The 23,983-nt window shown below is 40.9% G+C and overlaps 1 protein-coding gene across 4 annotated transcripts in view; it reads left to right on the plus strand.

Moving 5' to 3' along the window:
• The first annotated feature begins 5,418 nt into the window (after positions 1 to 5,418).
• Positions 5,419 to 23,983, plus strand: part of clstn1 (calsyntenin 1) — a 68,688-nt gene continuing 50,123 nt past the window's right edge. For 3 of the 4 annotated variants that reach the window (XM_035740630.1, XM_035740629.2, XM_035740632.2), the window contains exon 1: positions 5,420 to 5,707. In XM_035740630.1, the coding sequence (XP_035596523.1) occupies positions 5,626 to 5,707 (82 nt within the window). In that variant the 5' untranslated portion in view covers positions 5,420 to 5,625. Of the gene's footprint in view, positions 5,708 to 23,983 lie in introns of all 4 variants that reach the window. The other variant, XM_035740628.2, reaches the window with a different exon arrangement.

Here is a 23,983-nt window from a genome sequence, read left to right on the forward strand (position 1 = left end):
TTAAATCAGGGGTTCTCAAAGTGGGGTCAGAGGTCCACGGAGGTACAGCAGCCAGATCTCAAAATATAAAAGAATGTACATACAGTATATATATATATATATATATATGTTTTAACAACAACAGATTAAGCACATTTTGGAAAAGTGATCCATGGAATAAGTTTAGAGGGTGTAATACAATAAACTCACAGGGATATTAGTATTGTATTTCTATTCCCCAAAAATGATTTTCTTTTTTAACATAAATGCACTGTAATTTAAAGCTTTAAAGCTGCAAAGTTCTCTCTACCTCACAAAAACATGTAAAATGGCAAAACTGCTCAATTTTATCTCCAATACCAAGAGGTGGGACTTAAAATGTATTCCTTGTTGCAGCCTTCACAGGGCGCAAGACTTGGTTCAGTTAGTTGGTCATAGTAAAACTCCATGTTTGCTATTTTATCTCACTCAAGTTGTGTTCTAAATATGACGGTGTCCCTGTCAAATTTGCTATCGAAAAAAAGGGGTCCCCGACCCCAGAAAGTTTGAGAACCCCTGGGTTAAATGACCTTGAGCGACAGCACAGGTTAAAAGATCATTGAAAGGTAGGTTTAGAAAGAGGAGTCAATCACAAGGGATACGTTTTAAATGCTCCCTTATAGAGTAGGATATGCATGAATAAGACTGCCAGCAAAGCTACTGAAAGGTACTCGCTCAGCTTCAACTGTCTGTTTGATATGTTTCCAGGCAGGTTCCCGTACGTCTAACTCAAGGACTTAAATATTTAATTTGAGGGAAATTAATAACATCCAGGATTCCTAAAATGAAGTTTAACAATTTTGAAAATGTATTCATGGAGCTAAAGTTAAAGGGAAATCCTGACCAAGACCAACATTTGAAGTATTTTTAAATAATGACAATACATTGATACATTTTTATTTATCAAGATAGCTTTGTATGTTCAAGCTAGATATGAAATAAGTACCAAAACTAAAAACTATATAAATATATACTGTATATATTGGAAAGGAAAATCATAATCTCATGACCAGTTTTTTTCTTATGCTACTTTTATAATAAGTAAAAAAATATGCAATTCCTTAGGGTAAAGAGCTGCTGACAAACAAATTTTCAATGAATCTTTTTGGCATTAATATTCCATCAAGCACTCAGGGAAGTAAGGCTTTCCCAATCCAAAAACAAGCTTCAAACGATTGTTATCAATGCCTCATACTCTCATTATACATACCCCATTAAGACCATAGAGAAAATAACTGGAACAAATAATTAGGCTCCTCACAGACATCCAGTAGATCCATTGAATGCCGAATTGTCATTATAATGTAGGATGTTGTGAGTAGACATAAGCAATATAACCCACAGAGAAAATATTGTAAAGGCAGTGTTGTCTATTGGTCACAAATGCTTTGATTCCTGTGATAACACAAAGCTTCCCATGCTGTGTCTGTTGCCAACCACCCACTATGATTGCTGCCCAGCAGCCTGCAGGGATGTTTCAAACACACTCATTACTGGCTGACTCAGGGATGGTGACGATAACATGCAACAATATAATGTTTTTAACATCCTGTTATATGTATTATCTATGTGTGAAAATATAACATTTATAATTATCGCTATAACATTTATAATTATCGCTCCTCTCCCAGCCCAAGTCACAGTACGATCGTCAATCGTAATAATCTTTTGACAGACATGAATATTATTGGCAAATGGCAGGGTGTGAAAATTGAAGCAGAGAGAGTGGAGGCAAATAGACTGAGGTGGCATTTGACATGGGAAATGAGGGGAGCAGCTAGGAGGGGTATGTGAGTGACCTCCATTCACCCTAATAACTTTATAAATCTAATCCTTAAATCCATGTCTGTGGCCTTTAGTAAGTGAATGCAGTCTATGGGGCCTAGCAGCCTTACACAGTCCTCTTCCTTCTATGAGGGGTGAATTCCAAAGTCAGATTTAAGGAGTTATGGTAGGAAATAATTCATCTTTGAAAAACAGAGCTTCTACTAATGACAACAATGAATTTCACACAATCATCAAAAAAGTTGCCTCAAACATGACCATGAGGAGTCCCAAATCATAGAGAAATATTGTTCTTAATTAAAAGGGCAACATGCAGTTCAATCAATAACAATGTAGGCACCCCACCACTGTTTAAGGTTCTGATGAGGTACTACAGTTGAACTAAGCTCATGAGGTATTATATTCTTCAAGAATCAATGGGTCTACATCATTGAATTGAAAGTACAAAAATGGAGATACCAGACGCAGATTGAGTTTTTATTTAATTCTGTCTAAAATAGGCCCCATGACTTCTTAAAGAGAGAGAGAGATTGGCGATGTGTTGTGTCTACAATGCTAGACTAATATGGGTAGAATATGTGGACAACTAAAAATACCTAGGTGTCTGGTTAGACTGTAAACTCTCCTTCCAGACTCACATTAAGCATCTCCAATCCAAAATGAAATCTAGAATCGGCTTCCTATTTCTCAACAATGCCTCCTTCACTCATGCTGCCAAACATACCATGGTAAAACCGACTATCCTACCAATCCTTGACATCGGCGATGTCATTTACAAAATAGCCTCCAACACTCTACTCAGCAAATTGGATGTAGTCTATCACAGTGCCATTGGTTTTGTCACCAAAGCACCATATACTACCCACCACTGCGACCTGTATGCTCTCGTTGGCTGGAACTCACTACATATTGGTCGCCAAACCCACTGGCTCCAGGTCATCTATAAGTCTTTGCTAGGTAAAGCCCTGCCTTATCTCAGCTCACTGGTCTCCATAGTAACCCCCACCTGTAGCACGCGCTCCAGAAGTTATATTTCACGTGTCATCCCTAAAGCCAACACCTAATTTGGCCACCTTTCCTTACAGTTCTCTGCTGCCAATGACTGGAACAAAGTGCAAAAAAAAATCACTGTAGATGGAGACGTATATCTCCCTCACTAACTTTAAGCATAAGCTGTCAGAGCAGCTTACCGATCACTGTACCTGTACACAGCCCATCTGTAAATAGCACACCCAACTACCTCATCCCCATATTGTTATTTATTTTTATGCACCCCAGTATCTCTACTTGCACATCATAATCTGCACATCCATCACACCACTTAATGCTAAATTGTAATGATTTTTGCCACTATGGCCTATTTATTGCCTTACCTCCCTAACCTTACTACATTTGCACACACTGTACATAGATTTTTCTATTGTGTTTTTGACTGTATGTTTGTTAATCCCATGTGTAGCTCTGTGTTCTTTTTTTTGTCACACTGCTTTTATCTTGGCCAGGTCGCAGTTGTAAATGAGAACTTGTTCTCAACTGGCCTACCTGGTTAAATAAAGGTGAAATAAAAAAAATGTGGAAAGGAAATCCCACATCTTCAGATGTCATTTCGTCACTACCAAAGAGACAAGAGTGCCTGACCTGCGCCAACAAGCTTGAACAATTCCCAAGAGAGACATCATAGCAGTAGGTGTGGTGAACTGAAGGAAGTGACACCTCTATTTGGTTTCACTGCTGTCTCACACATATTGGCCAAATCCTCCTATTGCCTTCCATTGTCCAACCAGAGCGTTCACAATGACCATTCTGTGGGGGGCTTCCACTTCCAGTTCATGTCTTGCCAAAGAGGAAACAAAAAGCCATTGTACTGAGGTTCTGCTGCTGACTATAGACAGACCCTGTTTATAGACCCATCAGTTAATTGTGGCTTTGCACAAGTATGACCTTTCTAATGAGTTCTGTTGAGATGATTGCCACTTTTCACAGAAAGGGACCATCATAACACATAGTTGTATCTTTGCTTAGCTGACATTTTGATTTAGGCTAATTGTATTGTGGTATTATTGATGTCCTGCTACAATATCTTAGGATACAGCAATCTCAAACTGCTACTTTACCCCTGACAGAGTAACCATGACTAACATAGCAAGTAACCAGTAATTTAAGCTCATATTCATTCAAACACATTACGTTATTAAAAGTATCCTGCTCCATAAGCGGTGTTGACACCTGATATCAATTCAAATGTGTATGTGACAGAGGGTGTCCTGTCATTTAGTCTCCCATTCTAATTTGTTAACCCTGTGAAGATTACACGACAGGCTTATACTTAATCTGTAATAATACAAAAACATGTTGAAATGTGTATGTGTCTTGTATATCTTGTATAGCATTTGTATCTGTTATGTGTGAATTTTGCTGTTAAATGTTCATCTTATCCGACTTGCCACAACTGAAGTTCCCTCTGGGAAAAAAATAAAGTTACTCTATTCTATTCATAGTCAGCTAAAGCAATTGGAGCACTAAGACGCCTTATCTTAGTGCTTATTCCGCTGTCATTTGTCTGATTGTTATCTGATTGCACCACATCCTCTTTGCCTGTAGGGTGTTACCTTAATATGAGAGAACGTGTTGATTAAATAGAGCACACGCAACCCCCTTTGTCATTTTGAAACCTATTATCACACCATGGCATGCATGTTATAATTAAAAATCTACACCAGTCATGTGGGGTGAGGTGGTGACGATGAAGGCCGGGCAGGCAATCAGAGTTGGTTCGTGTCTTAAATGGCATTCTATGCCCTATATAGTGCACTACTTTTGACCAGAGCCCTATGGGACCTGGTCAAAAAGTAGTGCACTATAAAGGGAATAGAGGGCCATTTGGGATGCAGTCCTAGTTGGCTCCTGGATGAAATGGATCAATGTTGTGTCTTTGATGAAGGTTGTGCAGTGTGAGTCAGCTCTCTCTCTGTAGTGGTGGAAACTGAAATAGAAAACCATCTGTGTATTTGTCTGTATTAGTAACATGAACAAAAGATTTTGGGCCAGATCCACTCGGTACCCGCTGATAGATGTATTCACCTGCTGTGTTCTGGATTGAACAAAACATCAAAGGTTGAACACAAAGGTAAAAGAAAGGTTACGAGAAGGAATATGGCCTCTCAGTAGATCATTAGTGAAGACAGGTGTGTGTGCATGTATTTATTTAGGCCTGCTTTACTTACACAGATAGCAGACATATTATTGCAACAGCTGCCCTATTCAGTTTTATTTAATTGATCATAAACAGAGTTTCCCATAACATTGCTTCTACATCTGCATTGCTTTCCATTTGGGGGTTTAGGCTGGGTTTCTGTATAAGCACTTTGTGACCTGCTGCTGTAATAAAGGGCTTTATAAATACATTTGATTGATTGATTAGGAACGAGGATATAAGAAAGTCTTATTGTAGGCCTAATAAAAAAAAAAGGCACCCAACAGTACATCCCCTCTTTGTCACCAGCCTGGGTGTCACTCATCCTACCAATAGAAGTATTTGACCCTCGCCCTCTGTCTGAGTATGACTGTCTGTGCTCAACTAGCTGCAAGCACTCCCACAATAACAGTATTGACGTCACTAGCCATCAGTCCGCAAAACTGCGAGAGAGCGAGTGGCGATAGAAGGGAATAGCAAAGCGGCGCTGGGGGCGGCCATTTTAGGAGTATCACGGTTGCCGAATACATCTTCTGAAATTGTTTTTCTTGAGAGAGTTATATATTTTATTATAGGCGAGGATATAATACGTTTGTTTTTATTTTCCCGTGTTGTAATTCGAATTTGGGATGCAGATCAGAAGGTATAAACATTTTGCATCCGTTGTCGGACTGGTCCTCGGACTATTATGTGCGGTGGAGGCAGCTAAAGGTAAGCCAAAGACGAGGGTTTATCTCTGCGTTGTCTGCCTATGTTCGGGCGAACGAACGACTTTCATTGAAGGAAAATTAAGGCCAATCCTCCGTCTTGCCTACACATTGTTTATTATAAAAGGCTACAATTAATAACCTAGATAATGGCATTCCTACGGGATGTATCTGGTCAACCTGACAAGGCTACTGATTGCCATAGCGGATGGATGTCGCTCACTACAAAGTAGACTATTCGTCTGTCAGTGCATAGCGCGATGTAGCTATTTGATCAAAAATGCAATGAAACCCAACTTAAATTCTATCCATTTGGCATCGTCACTGTAATTTTTAATTAGTATCATGAAATGATGCGGGGCCATTATATCTGTATGAATGAAAGAGGTTGTTTTCTGTTTCTCCCTTCTGCCAGACGTCAATGTTATTTTGGGTGCCCATCCATTGTAGGCCTATCTGCATAAATACAATTCAATTTGCAAACATACACGTTGGCATTCGATTTTTAATATAGCCCTTAACTTATCAGAGCCCATACTATGGTTATCCTATAGGCGTTCCCTTGTCTGCTTCATTCACCTGTTTCTTATTTTTCAGGGCCCGGTTTCCCAAAAGCATCTTAAGGTTAAATTCATCGAACTTAGCTTTAAAAACCGGGCCAAGTAGGCTACGTAGCACTTGTGTAACATGGATGTTTATTTATTTATTTTTCAAATCTACGTTACCCCAAATCCGTGATTTAAGTGCATGTTTAAATGCCTCAAACACATTGTTAGGGCAATTTTGATTTAAATACAGATGTTTGATTTGGTAGCCTAATAGTTTTACCGACGCTGCGGGCGCACAACGTCTAATCGTCGCTTGTTAACTACGCATTGCAGACCCTTCTCACAAGTACAACTTGTATCTGGGTTTAAAAATGAATGCGTTCTCATCACAGGTTTAGCTAAATCCCTACTATACTGCTAGTACAATGCTGCAGGTGCATCAGCGGTCCTCACTGAAATGCCAAAGATATGATGGACGGATTAGACACAAGAAGTAGCTTGCCAACACTGAATGCCTTTGCTGCAGGGCGGTCCACGTCGCGCCAGCAGTTCAATATTGAAAGATGAAGACCTCTCCCCTCACCTCTCTTATCAATGTATAGAACATATCTACCTTTATCCAGTGACCTCTCAACGTGAACGCTCCAAATGTAGCCTACTTTTCATGTTAAGGCAGGTAGGTAGGTGCTCAACATGCGCAGTTAGGCGCAACACTGGAGATTGAAATGTATCATTTTTTTCCCACGGCACACCCATTTTCAAGATCAAAACGACAGGCTCCGAGTAATAGGGAAACATTCATATTCGTCTTCATTCTTTTAGCAAGGGTCATATCGATTTAAGATCCAAAGATGTCAAACAGTGAAGGCTCCACCAGCAACTCTGGTTCTTTGTGATAACTGTGTTGCCATGTCAGGCAGCTGAGGATGCTTGAGAAGAGATCACCATTGAAAAGCAATAACCTCATTTTCCGTGATTACATCAAATTGTAGCCTATCCATGTGGTGACTAAGTCATTTAATTACTCAGTCTAGACATGATTTGAATACCATGTAACTAACATAATAGCCTATATACAGTATTTGGGACAATAATGGATACATTAAGCTAAAGGCTAGTTTGTGCTTCACATTTTTCTGATTAGAAAAGACTAAAAGTAGTCTACTTTTTCTTCCATGATTATTGATTAGCCTTTGTCTCATGATAAACATTGTAAATACTGTTTTTTTTTCTTTGGAATATGCTGTATAACGTTAGCATATAGAGGACCCTCAGTCCAGTTCCAGGCAGTGTATGACTCTCTCTTTTGGCGTTGTGTTTGGATAGTGCACCTGCTCACTTCCCAGATCCTATCAGGAAAGCGACCTGTGAAATCCACATCTTGCTGTGAGCTTATCTTTATTGTCTAAAGGTCAATTGCCTCTATGCAATGCATCAACAATTGTGTTCTGTTGCATACTTGTGTGATGATAAGCTCCATTCTCACTGTAAAAGACCATGAAACAATTCACACTGCTCATTCAATTAATATATTTTTTGTTTTTGATCACTCGTTTCAAAGTTGTTTCTATTGTGTCCACTTGAAGGTCCTTTCTTGAATTTTAGAAATACCCTCAGAGGTCTTTGTGTGGCCACTTTTTGAATGTACAGTGGCTTGTGAAAGTATTCACCCCCTTGGCATTTTTCCTATTTTGTTGCCTTACAACCTGGAATTAAAATAGATTTTTTGGGGGTTTGTATAATTTGATTTATTACAACATGCCTACCACTTTGAAGATGCAAAATATTTTTTGTGAAACAATCAGGAAATGAGACAAAAAATGCACTTGAGCGTGTGTACCTATTCACCCCGCAAAGTCAATACTTTGTAGAGACACCTTTTGCAGCAATTACAGCTGCAATAATCTTGGGGTATGTTTCTATAAGCTTGGCACATATAGTCACTGGGATTTTTGCCCATTCTTCAAGGCAAAACTGCTCCAGGTCCTTCAAGTTGGATCGGTTTTGCTGGTGTACAGCAATCTTGAAGTCATACCACAGATTTTCAATTGGATTGAGGTCTGGGCTTTGACTAGGCCATTCCAAGGCATTTAAAATGTTTCCCCTTAAACCACATGAGTGTTGCTTTAGCAGTATGCTTAGGGTCATTGTCCTGCTGGAAGGTGAACCTCCGTCCCAGTCTTAAATCTCTGGAAGACTAACAGGTTTCCCTCAATAATTTCCCTCTATTTAGCGCCATCCATCATTCAATTCTGACCAGTTTCCCAGTCCCTGCCGATGAAAATGATCCCCACAGCATGATGCTGCCACCACCATGCTTCACTGGGATGGCGTTCTCGGGTGATGAGAGGTGTTGAGTTTGCGCCAGACATGGCATTTTCCTTGATGGTCAAAAAGCTCAATTTTAGTCTCTTCTGACCAGAGTACCTTCTTCCATATGTTTGGGGATTCTCCCAAATGCCGTTTGTCCCTGACCTGTTTGGAGAGCTCCTTGGTCTTCATAATGCCGCTTGCTTTGTGGTGTGGCAGACTCTGCGGCCTTTCAGAACAGATGTGTGTGTATATATATATAATTTTTTGCTATACAAATGATTTAAAAATGTTCACTTAACCAATTTGGACTATTTTGTGTATGTACATGAAAGCCAAATTAATTTTAAATTACAGGTTGTTATGCAACAAAATAGGAAAAACGCCAAGGCGGATGAGTACTTTTGCAAGGCACTGTATGGGTATGATGCATTGGCAGGGTATGGCAAGCATAGAGATCCAATGATGTCAGGCCTGTTACTGTATCCTATTTTTTTAAATTTTTATTTAACCTTTGTTTAACTAGGCAAGTCAGTTAAAAACAAATTCTTATTTACAATGAGGGCCTACACTGGCCAAACCCTAACCCGGGTGACGCTGGGCCAATTGTGAGCTGCCCTATGGGACTCCCAATCATGGCCGGTTGTGATACAGCCTGGAATCAAACCAGGGTCTGTCGTGACGCCTCAAGCACTGAGATGCAGTGCCTTAGACTGCTGCGTCACTCGGGAGGCCTAGTAACCAGTTATGTTATTAATAAAGTAGGTTCACACATTCAAATATGTCACTACTGTATGCAAAGAGAACACAAGGTACTGGCTTTTAAGGTCATCATTCCTAAGATTATATGGACAAGGAGAACCTGATCCGACACCAGCACTCCTACTCAGGCTGTTATTGAATAGGGACCCAGACACTACTCTATCTGCAAGCATCTCTTGGACTATTCTAATTTTAGGCGCATCCTTATTTTAAGTGGCCAAAATTAAGTTAGCATAAGCAAAGCCTAGCCAGTCTGTCAGCCTGGGGGACAACATGTGCCTCTTCCGCAAAAACATATTCTGTTCAAATTTCTGAGGCAGGAGTCTCGACTGGTCTTTCCTCAATCATTTGACTCATTTGACTCAGCAAAATAGTTTATTCAAGGATTTTTACACTTACATGATTGGAATGAATCCTGCTTGGATGGGTTTAGATTATGATTGATAATGGCACATTCATACTGTGCGTTGTTTCCTAGCTTTCTGATGTTAACATACAAAGTGTATCCAGCCAATCGTTCCCCATATACCTCCCAGTCAAATGCTTGGCCTGCCTGAGCAGAGCTCTGCACGATGATGCATGGGCCTCAGCCTCTATACACAGACAAAGAAAACTGGCTGCTAGAATATCTCGGCAGCTCATTCATCATCCAATTAACAAATTGGGTTCCCAGCTTTCTGTTCAGTGGAGTTAACAAATGCACATATCATTATAATATTATAAATCATGTGCGAGTGTTCCCTAGCTGTCCAGGCCTGCTGCTTTCGTTGCTTGTCGAGGGAGACGCATGTTGATTTAACTTATTGATGCCCGCAGAATGTAGTCTAGCATGTATACAGAAGGTTGGTTTGATTACAAAGGGTAAGAGGGAAGACAAATTCCATGTTTTGTGGTTTTGACAAATGTAAACCCTTGTATTTGTCAAATAAAATGCATTTTCTATATTTTTTTTAATTGTCTTAGCAAACAGTGGACAGGTGCACCTCAGAGGCCAGTTTGTTTTAAACACCAAATGCCGGTTAGCCCTTAGGTCTAAGTGTGCTAATAGTATTGGTCTTCTTATCACAAAATGATAAGCTAAAAAATAACTGCAAAACGTCAGTGACAAACGAATGCATGATACACCAGGAATCTGTTGTCGTAAACCAAACATTTTGTGGATTCTCGTAAAGATAACATTAGGCACATTTCTCTGGTATCGATGGCATCATAGGTTAAATGTGAAATGTAAAGGAGAGAGAGATTTACTGTTATTCTACTCTATTAATGAGCACAGCTTTTTGATCCTGTACTAGACCTAGGCTGTTAGTTTAGTTGAATGTCTTTGCTTTCAGCTGTGAAATGGTCAAGAAAATGCCACCAACCATTAAGTGATTTTGTTTGGTATATTTTGTGATTTTCTTCAGAATTCTATCCCTGTGACACAATTTCTTGTAAAGCCATTGATTATCAAACTACATTGTTGGAAGAATCCCTGTATTAGCCTACAGTTTTTAAAGTGCATGTTCATTGTATGTAGACTATACAGATGGTGTATCGGACATGGCCACACCTCACCATTTTCTGTGGTTTCCATCACAGGAATATCTCCCTCAGATCACAACAAAATATATGCCTTTTTTCTAGCCTTTTTTCCCCATAAGATAATGATAATGCCTTGAATGGATTTCTCACCCCCTCCCTGCAAAACTATTCTTGCCCTATAATGAGGTGCCTGTTTCAAAATTAACTCTTGAATCGTTGCCTCATTTATTCATAGAATTCACAGTGGAACAAAGAGCTTTTGGGCCCAGAGTCATAATGAGAACATCACAATGCTGTCACTGTTAAAAGCCCCCAAGAATACGTGGATGAGCTCATCTTCAGAAAGTGCATAGTTTGAGCATTTAGATTTTCTTCAGTGTGAAATGTTTTTGCCAGAGAAAAAGACAACCACTGACAACCAGCTTTGAGTAGGCCTGGTGGTAACCTCCTTTCTATTGGTCCCTTTGGTAGCTGAATTGAGTCAGTGACCTGTCAAGAATGGGTCATTCAATTGTGAATATTCAATTGTTCTTCGTCATATTTGGTCAGCTGGCTGTGTTGTGGTCTACATTCACAGAACATACAGTGGAACAGCTGATGCATAGATTAACATAAATATTGCAGTCTGGGAATGTATGACATGCTGATTTCATTCAGATAATGTATTTGCCATGCTAAAGGCACAATCTGTAGCTTTGTCTATGAATTTGAGTGTTTACATTTCCCCATTCCCATCCCTCAGCTTTCCAAATTAAGTGACCAGGATCAGGCTGTTGAAATTGCAGATGCTGCGTTGAAGAAATTTGGGTTCAGTTACAACACTTTTAGGCTACATCAGAATGTCATTTGATTACAGTACAGGAAATGTAGAGTTTTGGAATAAAACAAGCCAACAGAAACTCATATGAAACCCATGGTATTGAAGAATATAATCAATGGATTTTCAGAATGAATTTCTGAATGGGAAGCCTAAGGCGTCAAATATATTGACCGTAATGAAAATAAAAAATGACGCCTCCTGATCTTGTCACTAACAATCCTTAACGGTGTCCTAATGATGAAACATTTACAGTGCTTGGTAATGGTGAAACCACACCTTGTAACATAAACAGCGGTGTTTCGTTGTAATTTGAGCCATAAAGCAGAGGCACTGCCTTATCTGGTGTGGTATCTCTTGCCCTTCCCAGAGCTTCTTTGTTACTAGGGAGAAATATAGCCCTCTGGAGCTTTGTGTCTGAACACATGAATACCAGGAGCCGTCCTGGGAAACGGGTAACCAGAGAACCCATTTACCTGCTGCAGTCACACATCCACAGGTCTCACCGGCCTATGCAGTCCTGTACTGGGACTGGGGCGGACTCCTGCAAACTCTCACTCTCACTGCATAGCCTCTTGTGTGTGTCTCTCTCGCTCTCAGAGAGGTGATTGAGTTACATTCAAACCCTCAATGCCCCCACCCTCCACCACCTACCTTCTCAGAGAATAATGGTCTGGCCTTGTTGCAGGGGTGGATCGGTGGAGGGATTGCTTGGTGGACAAACAAACGTTGTTTCGTGGTTAGGGTGCTTGATGAGAGGCTCTCCTGTGTTTTGCGTGATCAGAGATATTTAGGGAATGGTGCCATGAGACCTGGGTTTGCCCAGAGGGCTTCCCCAGAACAGTTGACGCTCTGTGGTAGAGGCGGCTTCTGTCAATAAGCACAGCAAACACAGAAGTGTGCCCCCAATGTTTTGGACTGTGGACAGATTGAGTCCATTGATTACCCCATGTCAATAGAATTCAAAGGTCCACCACTCCTCCGTGTTGTAGGTTAAGTCATGTCTCGACTTGAATTTGGATTAATTGAATACCTTCACATTTTGTCAACCTTGTCTGACTGGTGTTTCCACTAGATATTATTTTGACCTTAGGCATAACACTAAAGGCGTCAGCATGCTTCAGTTTGGCGAACCGAACGAGTGTACTCGCATACTCCCTTAAAAGACCATTGCTTGAAAAAGAAAAAAGCAGCAATAGTATTGTTTGTCCAGTTTGAGACGCGGGCCATTAAACACTTCCTAAAAATAGTCATAATTAATCTACGACTCAAATGTCAATATAGATATATTTTCTGTTGTTGTGATCTTAGTCGTGCAATTTTGAATCTGACTATGTTTGGTGCAGTATTCAAGTGACAAAATGTGCACGATGAGAAGTCGTCTTCTCGTTGAGTGACTACAGGCACTTCATAGAAGAATCCCTACTGTTGACCAGTTGTCAACAAGGGGGCGTAGACTTCGGCTACCAACTTCCGCTTGCTTCAAGAAAAAATGTAGTGTGCCCGAATCGCCGAAAAAAAACCTTGTTGAAGTCAAACATCATATTATATGCACAAACTCTTCTAACTGTTTTGGCCGAGAAGCATGTGGGCGCATTTAGTCTTTTTAAATTTTTTTAATATTTCACCTTTATTTAACCAGGTAGGCTAGTTGAGAACAAGTTCTCATTTGCAACTGCGACCTGGCCAAGATAAAGCATAGCAGTGTGAACAGACAACACAGAGTTACACATGGAGTGAACAAGCAACACACATAGGAGTCAGGGCTGGTGCAGGGGGTTATTATGTGGTTGTTTTTATTGAACATGCACCCGATTGCATCATCTCTATAAGCGTTCAACACATACAATTTTTATAGAACCACTTGAGTCAAATACCGTGGAGTGCTCTATGTTTGTGGGGAGAGCTGTTGGTTTCAATTGAGCTGGAATGCAAGGGAACTGCATTTCCTTTTAGATACAATTTGTTAGCCATCGGATTGCAGCATTCACTAATAGCTCCACCAACAACTATAACTGCCTAATTCAACTCCTGCCTGTTTCATAAGTACACAACAACTACAGACGTTCCCATTACTATCTGATGAGTTCATCTGATCATCACAGATTGATCATCTGACATGGTGATGCCGCAGTCAGGAGAGCTATGCTGTACTTCTCCTCTTAGGCCGTGGTGGCCCAGCGTTATCTTATCTGCTTAGGCCTTCTGTTGGGCCAATAGTAAAGGCTATGGACAATAGGCTAATGGACACATGCAGAGCGCTTCAGCAGTGACAGAGGGAGATAATGGGAGTGCATCAGATCCCTGTTTAGAGGTAGAGATGTCACGGTGGTAGCTAGCATGGTGATACTACTTTGTAGAGTGTGTGTAACAGTATAATTTTAAACCGTCCCCTCGCCCATACCCTGGCGCGAACCAGGGACCTTCTGCACACATCAACAACAGTCACCCACGAAGCATCGTTACCCATCGCTCCACAAAAGCCGCGGCCCTTGCAGAGCAAGGGGAACTACTACTTCAAGGTCTCAGAGCAAGTGACGTAACCGATTGAAACGCTATTTAGCGCACACCGCTAACTAAGCTAGCCGTTTCACATCCGTTACATGTGGGCGTCCCATTGTAATGCAGAATTACCAGGGGCTATAGTGGGCCTGTAATTCTCACAGGAAGTATTTGAGCACAGTTAAGAGGTCAAACCGTACTGGGATCTTTTCAATAAAGAGAATGCTGCTAAACAGGTCTGTGGTTTGGTGTGGTCCTTTTTGAATAGCCTACGTTTTACTGCCCTGCCTCTTTGTGTACAGCACTTCTGTGTTGGGAACTACTAATGTGTATACACATTTGGAGCAGCAACTGATGCCATTTCCCCAAATGTTATCATTCATAGGATTAGAAGCTATCATTTTACTGTAAAAACAGTAGCACTCATACTAAACAAACTGTGTAATTGTCAGCATGGTTGTAGCAAATGTGCTGAGAACTATGTTGCTTGACAAAGACTCTAGAATAATGCTCTGGTTCTGTTGAGACTGCAGTAGGGCTGACCCCATTTAGTCGAGTGGTCGGTTGTTTGGTCGATAGGCTGTTGGTCGACCAATATATATATATTTTTTGCCGAGCAGTCGCAAATAGATTGATGGCACATGAAACACCTGTCTGATTTGCGCCTGTCTCCGTGGACTAATCCATTGTGGAGGCCACAGTGATGGCACAGTCCAATAAGAAGGAGAGTGTGGCTATGATCCACAAGGCACTTCTCTCTCCAGAATGAGCTCTCTCCCGCCATTTCGTCCGCATTCATTGATTCATAACTTCATTGTGTGAATTGCTGATATATAAAATTGAGCACACCACTCTTGACATTGGCAATAGAATGGCCGGTACTGAGGAGCTCAGTGACTTTCAACGTGGCACCCTCATGGGATACCACCTTTCCAAGAAGTCAGTTCTCCAAATTTCTGCCATGCTAGAGCAGCCCCGGTCAACTGTAAGTGCTGTTATTGTGAAGTGGAAACGTCTAAGAGCAGCAACGCCTCAGCCGCGAAGTGGTAGGCCACGCAAGCTCACAGAACGGGACCGCCGAGTGCTGAAGTGCACAGCGCGTATATATTGTCTGTCCTCGGTTGCAACCCTTAGTACCGAGTTCCAAACTGCCCCCAGAAGCAACGTCAGCACAATAACTGTTCGGCGGGAGCTTCATGAAATTGGCTTCTGTGGGCGAGCAGCCGCACACAAGCCTAAGATCACTATACACAAGTGTTCGCTGGAGTGGTGTAAAGCTTGCTGACATTGGAATCTGGAGCAGTGGAAACGCGCTCTCTGGAAAAGTGTTCTCTCACCATCTGGCAGTCTGACGGATGCATCTCGTTTGGCGGATGCCAGGAGAACGCTACCTGCCCGAATGCATAGTGCCAACTGTAAAGTTTGGTGGAGGAGGGATAATGGTCTGGGGCTAGGCCCCTTGGTGCCAGTGAAGGGAAATCTTAACGCTACAACATACAATGACATTCTAGACAATATTGTGCTTCCAACTTTGGGGAAGGCCCTTTCCTGTTTCAGCATAACAATGTCCCCGTCCGTGCACAAAGCGAAGTCCATAAAGAAATGGTTTGTCGAGATGGGTGTGGAAGAACTTGATTGGCCTGCACAGAGCCCTGACCTCAACCCCATTGAACACCTTTAGGATGAATTGGAATGCCAACTGCGAGCCAGGCCTAATTGCCCAACATTAGTGCCCGACCTCAGTAATGCCCGTGGCTGAATGGAAGAAAGTCCCTGAAGCAAGTTTCCAATATCTAGTGGAAAGCCCTCTCAGAATAGTGGAGGCTATTATAGCAGCAAAGCGGGGACCAACTGCATTTTATAGCCCATGATTTTGGAATGAGATGTTTGACAAGCAAGTGTCCACATACTTTTAGTATTTGGTAGCATTGCCTTTAAATTGTCTAACTTGGACCAAACGTTTTGGGTAGCCTTCCACAAGCTTCCCATAATAAATTGGGTGAATTTTGGCCCATTCCTTCTGACAGCTGGTGTAACTGAGTCATGTTTGTAAGCCTCCTTGCTCACACATGCTTTTTCAGTTCTGCCCACAAAATTTCTATAGGATTGAGGTCATGGCTTTGTGATGACCACTCCAATACCTTGACTTTGTTGTCCTCAAGCCATTTTGCCACAACTTTGGAAGTAAGCTTGGGATCATTGTCCATTTGGAAGACCCATTTGCGACAAGCTTTAACTTCCTGACTGATGTCTTGAGATGTTGCTTCAATATATCCACATAATTTCCCCCCCTCGTGATGCCATCTATTTTGTGAAGTGCACCAGTCCCTCCTGCAGCAAAGGACCCCCACAACATGATGCTGCCACCCCTTTGCTTCACGGTTGGGATGATGTTCTTCGGCTTGCAAGCCTCCCCATTTTTCCTCCAAAAATGATGGTCATTATGGCCAAACAGTTGTGTTTTTGTTTCAACAGACCAAAAAGTATAATCTGAAAGGCAGCTCAGCAAGGAAGAAGCCACTGCTCCAAAACCACCATTAAAAAAAAATCCAGACTACGGTTTGCAACTGCACGTCGGGACAAAGATTGTACCTTTTGGAGAACTGTCCTCTGGTCTGATGAAACAAAAATAGAACTGGAGAAATGTGTAGATTTGCAGTAAATTGGCTTAAAAATTAAAAAAATGGCTTTACAACGCCAAGATAGGGGGCCTCAAATTGGTCTCTAAAATGTAGCCACACCGATGGCACGACCGTGCTTATTACCACGCCCACCACATAAGCCCCCTTTTTTCCCTCCAGATAAAACCCTGTATATAATAATTTTTGTCAACATATTTCTCTCTTAAAATCCTGTTCTCGCGAACGACCTCCGACTGCTCAGGAAGCGGGATAGCCATGCCTCCTCATTGGTTCAGCCTGAATCTCTTAGATTTGAGTGGTTGAAAAATCCTGTTGATTTGACATATCATCGGACTATGTAAAACTTGATTTTAGCTATCCCCTGATCCAGAGTCATACCTTTTTAAAAATTGCTTTCTAATTTGTTTTAACTCAGGATGTGTGGGTATCTGATACTAGGTCTGCTTTAAGGTCCATCTGTACTGACTCAAGCCCTATCGTTTCATAGGTCTGCTTTAAGGGCCATCTGTACTGACTCAAGCCCTATCGTTTCAAAATTGTTCATCTTGACTTGTTGAAGATGTTGGCTAATAGTAGCGAGCTAGCTTGCCAGTGGGCTATGCTAAGGAATTTTAAGGACGATCCTCTCAGGTAAGAGAACATTTTTGATGCTGTTTTGAAGTGTATTTTGTTTGCAAACATGTTCAAACCTAGCCAGCAGCTAATAGGATTGGGCGGTATCCAGATTTTCATGTCATTATACCATTCTTCTGTCATCCCAGGATATATGGTATTACAGGCGTAGTACACACGGGGGTGCTAAAAAAAAGCTGTTTTTTATCAATACCATTAACAATTTATTCGCCTTTTTTTAAATACATTTTAATGTTTGTATTTAAGTAAATACCTGCAGTCAACTTGTGAAATATGTTAAGCACATTGCGTTCGTTCTTCATTTCACCTGTCACATTATTTGACATTTATGAAGCTTTCTGTAGTTCAAGAAGATAATATGAAGCTACATTACATTTAATAAAGCCAGATCTGGCTCCAATACTTTCCTAGTATTTCTAAAATGACCCCCCCCAATACAATAATGAACTTATTTCTTTGTTTTTTAATGGTTTCAGAATATTATCTCTAGGGGGCCCTACAACCCTTCCAGACAGAGCAATATAATATACTATGAGCAATAGGTCTACTGTAGATGGACAGAGATGATGGTCGATCTGTAAATTATGAACCTCTATCTTAGATTAGAAATTATATGATTGTTCACAGAAATGTGCTTCATATACAGAAAATGTACTCCATTAAAAATCTGGAAGATATCTGTGATTTGTGTCATCCCTCATACTTGCTGTAGTTTACGATCTCTTCGACATAATAGGTTGATCCTACCAATCAGAAAGACATTAGCAAGAGAATAAGGGAAAAGGATGACAAAATACTCCTTGGCAAATTGCTCACTTCGCAAAAGGTACAGCTATGACTGTTCCTATATCAAAAGTAGACTTTCAGCATCCTTGTCACCAATATTCCCTCAAATTTTTTGGGGGACTGAGCAGATTTTTGGTCTTGTGAGCAGAAACTTGAACGTTGTGTGAATTTTGTGCCATTTCTGGTGTGCTTTTACAGTGAACACTGAGGCTGTACCCTTACAGTTTTAGACAGCCACAATAGCCTATTGGCTGCTATTTGAGCATAATGTAGGCCTACCAACAAAACCAATAGAGCAAATCCCATAATATTTTCACTTGGAAATAGCTTTTGATTTCTATGATGTAGCCTATATGTGTGTTTGCAGGCCTACATTGCATGAAACTTTAAACGTAACTCCCCAATGTTGACCTGTACTTATCTATAACTGGGCTAATAACTCACTAACTAGCAAAGAATATCAACGAAAGTGCACACACAAGGCTCTGTGCTCTGATCTGAACTAATCTGAAGAGCGTATTCCATCAGGAACCGATCGTGGGCTGTCCCTGCACTACAAAAAAATCGCCAGCTCAGTTTTTTGCATTGAAAAGGGGCTATTTTTATAATGTTGATTTGATCACAGAAAAAACATTGATCTATATAGTGCAAACTAATGGGGCGATCTCAGTGAAGTTCTCAATCTCTTGTCACTGCGCGGCATGGCATTTCTGCGTGGCAGTCCTGGAGGAGGTGCGCAGCTTAGAGGTAATTTTGCTTGTCAGAACAGGCAATGAAACCTGCATATGAAGGGAAAAGCCTCTGCTATCTAACTTTGTTTACGAGTCTTGCTAGTTGCTGAACTTGTGAGCGAATGAAGCAGGGCTCTTTCGTCAATTCATCTCACCTTGATTCCTCGCATAATCTCGTCTCTCCTCAACTCCTTCTAAAAACACATTGGAGAAGAACTCATTAGGCGAGGGACCTTCTCCTCCAATACGGTTGGGAGGGAGGCGAGGAGATGGGATGCAAGAAGACCAATAGAGATTAGCCCAGGAGCATCCCATTATAGGATTAGGCCTAGATGTCTGTAGGTTTACTGTACATGATGGATAACTGGATTGCATACCAGGTACAGTAGTGTCCTGTGCACTGCATATGCAAGTGTGTATGTCCACTGCAGGCTCTACATATTGTTGATATTAGAGGTCGTCCGATTATGATTTTTCAACGCCGATACCGATTAATCGGACAATTAAAATGTATTTTTATTTATTTGTAATAATGACAATTAAAACAATACTGAATGAACACTTATTTTAACTTAATATAATACATCAATAAAATCAATTTAGCCTCAAATAAATAATGAAACATGTTCAATTTGGTTTAAATAATGTAAAAACAAAGTGTTGGAGAAGAAAGTAAAAGTGCAATATGTGCCATGTAATAAAGCTAACGTTTTAGTTCCTTGCTCAGAACATGAGAACATATGAAAGCTGGTGGTTCCTTTTAACATTAATCTTCAATATTCCCAGGTAAGAAGTTTTAGGTTGTAGTTATTATAGGAATTATAGGACTATTTCTCTCTATACCATTTGCATTTCATATACCTTCGAATATTGGATGTTCTTATAGGCACTTTAGTATTGCCAGTGTAACAGTATAGCTTCCATCCCTCTCCTCGCCCCTACCTGGGTTCGAACCAGGAACACATCGACAACAGCCACCATCGAAGCAGCGTTATCCGTGCAGAGCAAGGGGAATAACTACTCCAAGTCAGAGCGAGTTACGTTTGAAACACTTAGCGTTAATCCACTGTTCCTAGGCCGTCATTGAAAATAAGAATGTGTTCTTAACTGACTTGCCTAGTTAAATAAAGGTGTGTAAAATTGGTGTCCAAAAATACCGATTTCCGATTGTTATGAAAACTTGAAATCGGCCCCAATTAATCGGCCATTCCGATTAATCGGTCGACCTCTAGTTGACATCACACATAACAGGTGCATTAGTGGTGGGCTGGGGCGACTTTAAAGTGGATTCATCCTAAGGGCTCTCTATGTCCACAGGGACAAGCTGCATTGGCTCACAGAATGCTCTAAGGTTAGTGCACTGTTTTCCCACTGCTATTGCCTTGTCTGGAAGTGACTGTGCTATTTCAAATCCAAGTTTATTGGTTGTGTACACAGATTTGTGCATATTATCGCAGGTGCAGTGAAATGCTTTCTAGGGCAAATACGTTGTGCTCCAGTGTGCACTGGAATGCTGAAGCAAGCAAATTGATTTGTTTTTGTGAGACAGAAGGCCACATCAAGCCGTTTGGATCTGAATTCCTCCTCCCTCTTGGCTTCGAGTTAGTTAACCCCTACACATGCACATCATACATATATCTAAATGATTCTAAGCCATCCACATCTCCTTACCTCCATTTTATTATCTTATCTGTTTGGCTCCATGATTAGGGCCTAGACCCATTAGTTTGACTTAATTAGCCTCAATTGCATTGTCTTCGTCTTGTACGTAGATAAGTCTGACAAACAGTAAGACAATATGTTTTGGTCATGGGTTCTGCTTGTCCTCAGTTTTTTAGGGGAATAGCAGATTTAGAAAAATGCTGAGTAGAGCATGTGTTAAAGCTTTTATACCAGTGGAAACTCGTTTTCTCTCTCAATATATAAAATAGGTGTGTGTTTTTATTTAATTTACTTACACACACACACACACACAACTATATATATACATACATACATACGTACATACGTACATACGTACATACGTACGTACAGTGCATTCGGAAAGTATTCATACCCCTTGACTTTAAAAAAAAATAATTACGTTACAGCCTTATTCTAAAATGGATTAAATAAACAACTGTCCTCATCAATCTATACACAATACCCCAAATGCCGAAGAGAACAGGTTTGTAGTATTCTGACCCTTTGCTAGAAGACTAGAAAAACTAGAAATTGAGCTCCAGGGCCTCCTGTTACCATTGCTTTTATTTTATCTATATTTAACTAGGCAAGTCAGTTAAGAACAAATTCAAATTTTCAGTGATGGCCTAGGAACAGTGGGTTAACTGCCGTGTTCAGGGGCAGAATGACAGATTTTTACCTTGTCAGCTCGGTGATTCGATCTTGCAACCTTAAGGTTACTAGTCCAACGCGCAACAACTCGGCTACCTGCCGCCCCATTGTTCATCCTTGAGATGTTTCTTAAACTTGATTGGTCCACCTGTGGTAAAATCAATAGATTGGACATGATTTGAAAGGCACATACCTGTCTATATAAGGTCCCATATTTGACAGTGCATGTCAGAGCAAAAACCAAGCCATGAGGTCGAAGGAATTGTCCGTATAGCTCCGAAACAGGATTGTGTCTAGGCACCGATCTGGGGAAGATTACCAAAAAATGTCTGCAGCATTGAAGATTCCCAGGAACACATGAGAAGAAGTTTGGAACCACAAAGATTCTTCCTATAGCTGAGCAATCAAGGGAGTCTTGGTCAGGAAGGTGACCAAGAAACCGATGGTCATTCAGACAACGCTCCAAAGTAGAGGTCGACCGATTAATCGTAATGGAATTTTTGGGTGCCGATTAAAAAAAAAAAAAAAAATACATTGATAATAATAATAATGAAACATAAAAAATATTTTTTATTTTATTTTTTATATACCTTTTATTTAACTAAGCAAGTCAGTTAAGAACACATTCTTATTTTCGTCCTTGGAACAGTGGGTTGACTGCCTCGTTCAGGGGCAAAACGACAGATTTTCACCTTGTCAGCTCTGGGGACCAATCTTGCAACCTGACAGTTAACTAGTCCAACGCAGTAATGACCTGCCTCTCTCTCGTTGCACTCCACAAGAAGACTGACTGAATGCAGTAAACCAAGGTAAGTTGCTAGCTAGCATTAAACTTAACTTATAAAAAACAATCAATCATAATCACTAGTTAACTACACATGGTTGATGATCTTACTAGATATGATCTAACGTGTCCTGCAGTGGGGCAAAAAAAGTATTTAGTCAGCCACCAATTGTGCAAGTTCTCCCACTTAAAAAGATGAGAGGTCTGTAATTTTCATCATAGGTACACTTCAACTATGACAGACAAAATGAGAGAAAAAAAATCCAGAAAATCACATTGTAGGATTTTCAATGAATTTATTTGCAAATTATGGTGGAAAATAAGTATTTGGTCACTTACAAACAAGCACGATTTCTGGCTCTCACAGACCTGTAACTTCTTCTTTAAGAGGCTTCTCTGTCCTCCACTCGTTACCTGTATTAATGGCACCTGTTTGAACTTGTTATCAGTATAAAAGACACCTGTCCACAACCTCAAACAGTCACACTCCAAACTCCACTATGGCCAAGACCAAAGAGCTGTCAAAGGACACCAGAAACAAAATTGTAGACCTGCACCAGGCTGGGAAGACTGAATCTGCAATAGATAAGCAGCTTGGTTTGAAGAAATCAACTGTGGGAGCAATTATTAGGAAATGAAAGACATACTGATAATCTCCCTCGATCTGGGGCTCCACGCAAGATCTCACCCCGTGGGGTCAAAATGACCACAAGAACGGTGAGCAAAAATCCCAGAACCACACGGGGGGACCTAGTGAATTACCTGCAGAGAGCTGGGACCAAAGTAACAAAGCCTACCATCAGTAACACACTACGCCGCCAGGGACTCAAATCCTGCAGTGCCAGACGTGTCCCCCTGCTTAAGCCAATACATGTCCAGGCCCGTCTGAAGTTTGCTAGAGAGCATTTGGATGATCCAGAAGAAGATTGGGAGAATGTCAGATGAAATCAAAATATAACTTTTTTTTGGTAAAAACTCAACTTGTTGTGTTTGGAGGACAAAGAATGCCGAGTTGCATCCAAAGAACACCATACCTACTGTGAAGCATGGGGGTGGAAACATCATGCTTTGGGGCTGTTTTTCTGCAAAGGGACTAGGATGACTGATCTGTGTAAAGGAAAGAATGAATGGGGCCAGGTATCGTGAGATTTTGAGTGAAAACCTCCTTCCATCAGCAAGGGCATTGAAGATGAAACGTGATTGGGTATTTCAGCATGACAATGATCCCAAACACACCGCCCGGGCAACGAAGTAGTGGCTTCATAAGAAGCATTTCAAGGTTCTGGAGTGGCCTAGCCAGACTCCAGATCTCAACCCCATAGAAAATCTTTGGAGGGAGTTGAAAGTCCGTGTTGCCCAGCAACAGCCCCAAAACATCACTGCTCTAGAGGAGATCTGCATGGAGGAATGGGCCAAAATACCAGCAACCGTGTGTGAAAACCTTGTGAAGACTTACAGAAAACGTTTGACATTGCCAACAAAGGGTATATAACAATGCATTGAGAGAATCTTTTGTTATTGACCAAATACTTATTTTCCTCCATAATTTGCAAATAGAATCATTAAAAATCCTACAATGTGATTTTCTGGATTTCTTTCCTAATTTTGTCTGTCATCGTTGAAGTGTACCTATGATGAAAATTACAGGCCTCTCATCTTTTTAAGTGGGGGAACTTGCACAATTGGTGGCTGACTAAATACTTTTTTGCCCCATTGTATAATCTGACTGAGCATACAAGTATCTTAGTATCTGACTGAGCGGTGGTAGGCAGAAGCAGGCGCGTAAACATTAATTCAAACAGCACTTTCGTGCGTTTTGCCAGCAGCTCTTCATTGTTTCGTCAAGCATTGCGCTGTTTATGACTTCAAGCCTATCAACTTCCGAGATGAAGCTGGTGTAACCGAAG

Source organism: Oncorhynchus keta, chromosome 28 (assembly GCF_023373465.1).
Source record: "Oncorhynchus keta strain PuntledgeMale-10-30-2019 chromosome 28, Oket_V2, whole genome shotgun sequence".
Classification (NCBI taxonomy): Eukaryota; Metazoa; Chordata; class Actinopteri; order Salmoniformes; family Salmonidae; genus Oncorhynchus; species Oncorhynchus keta.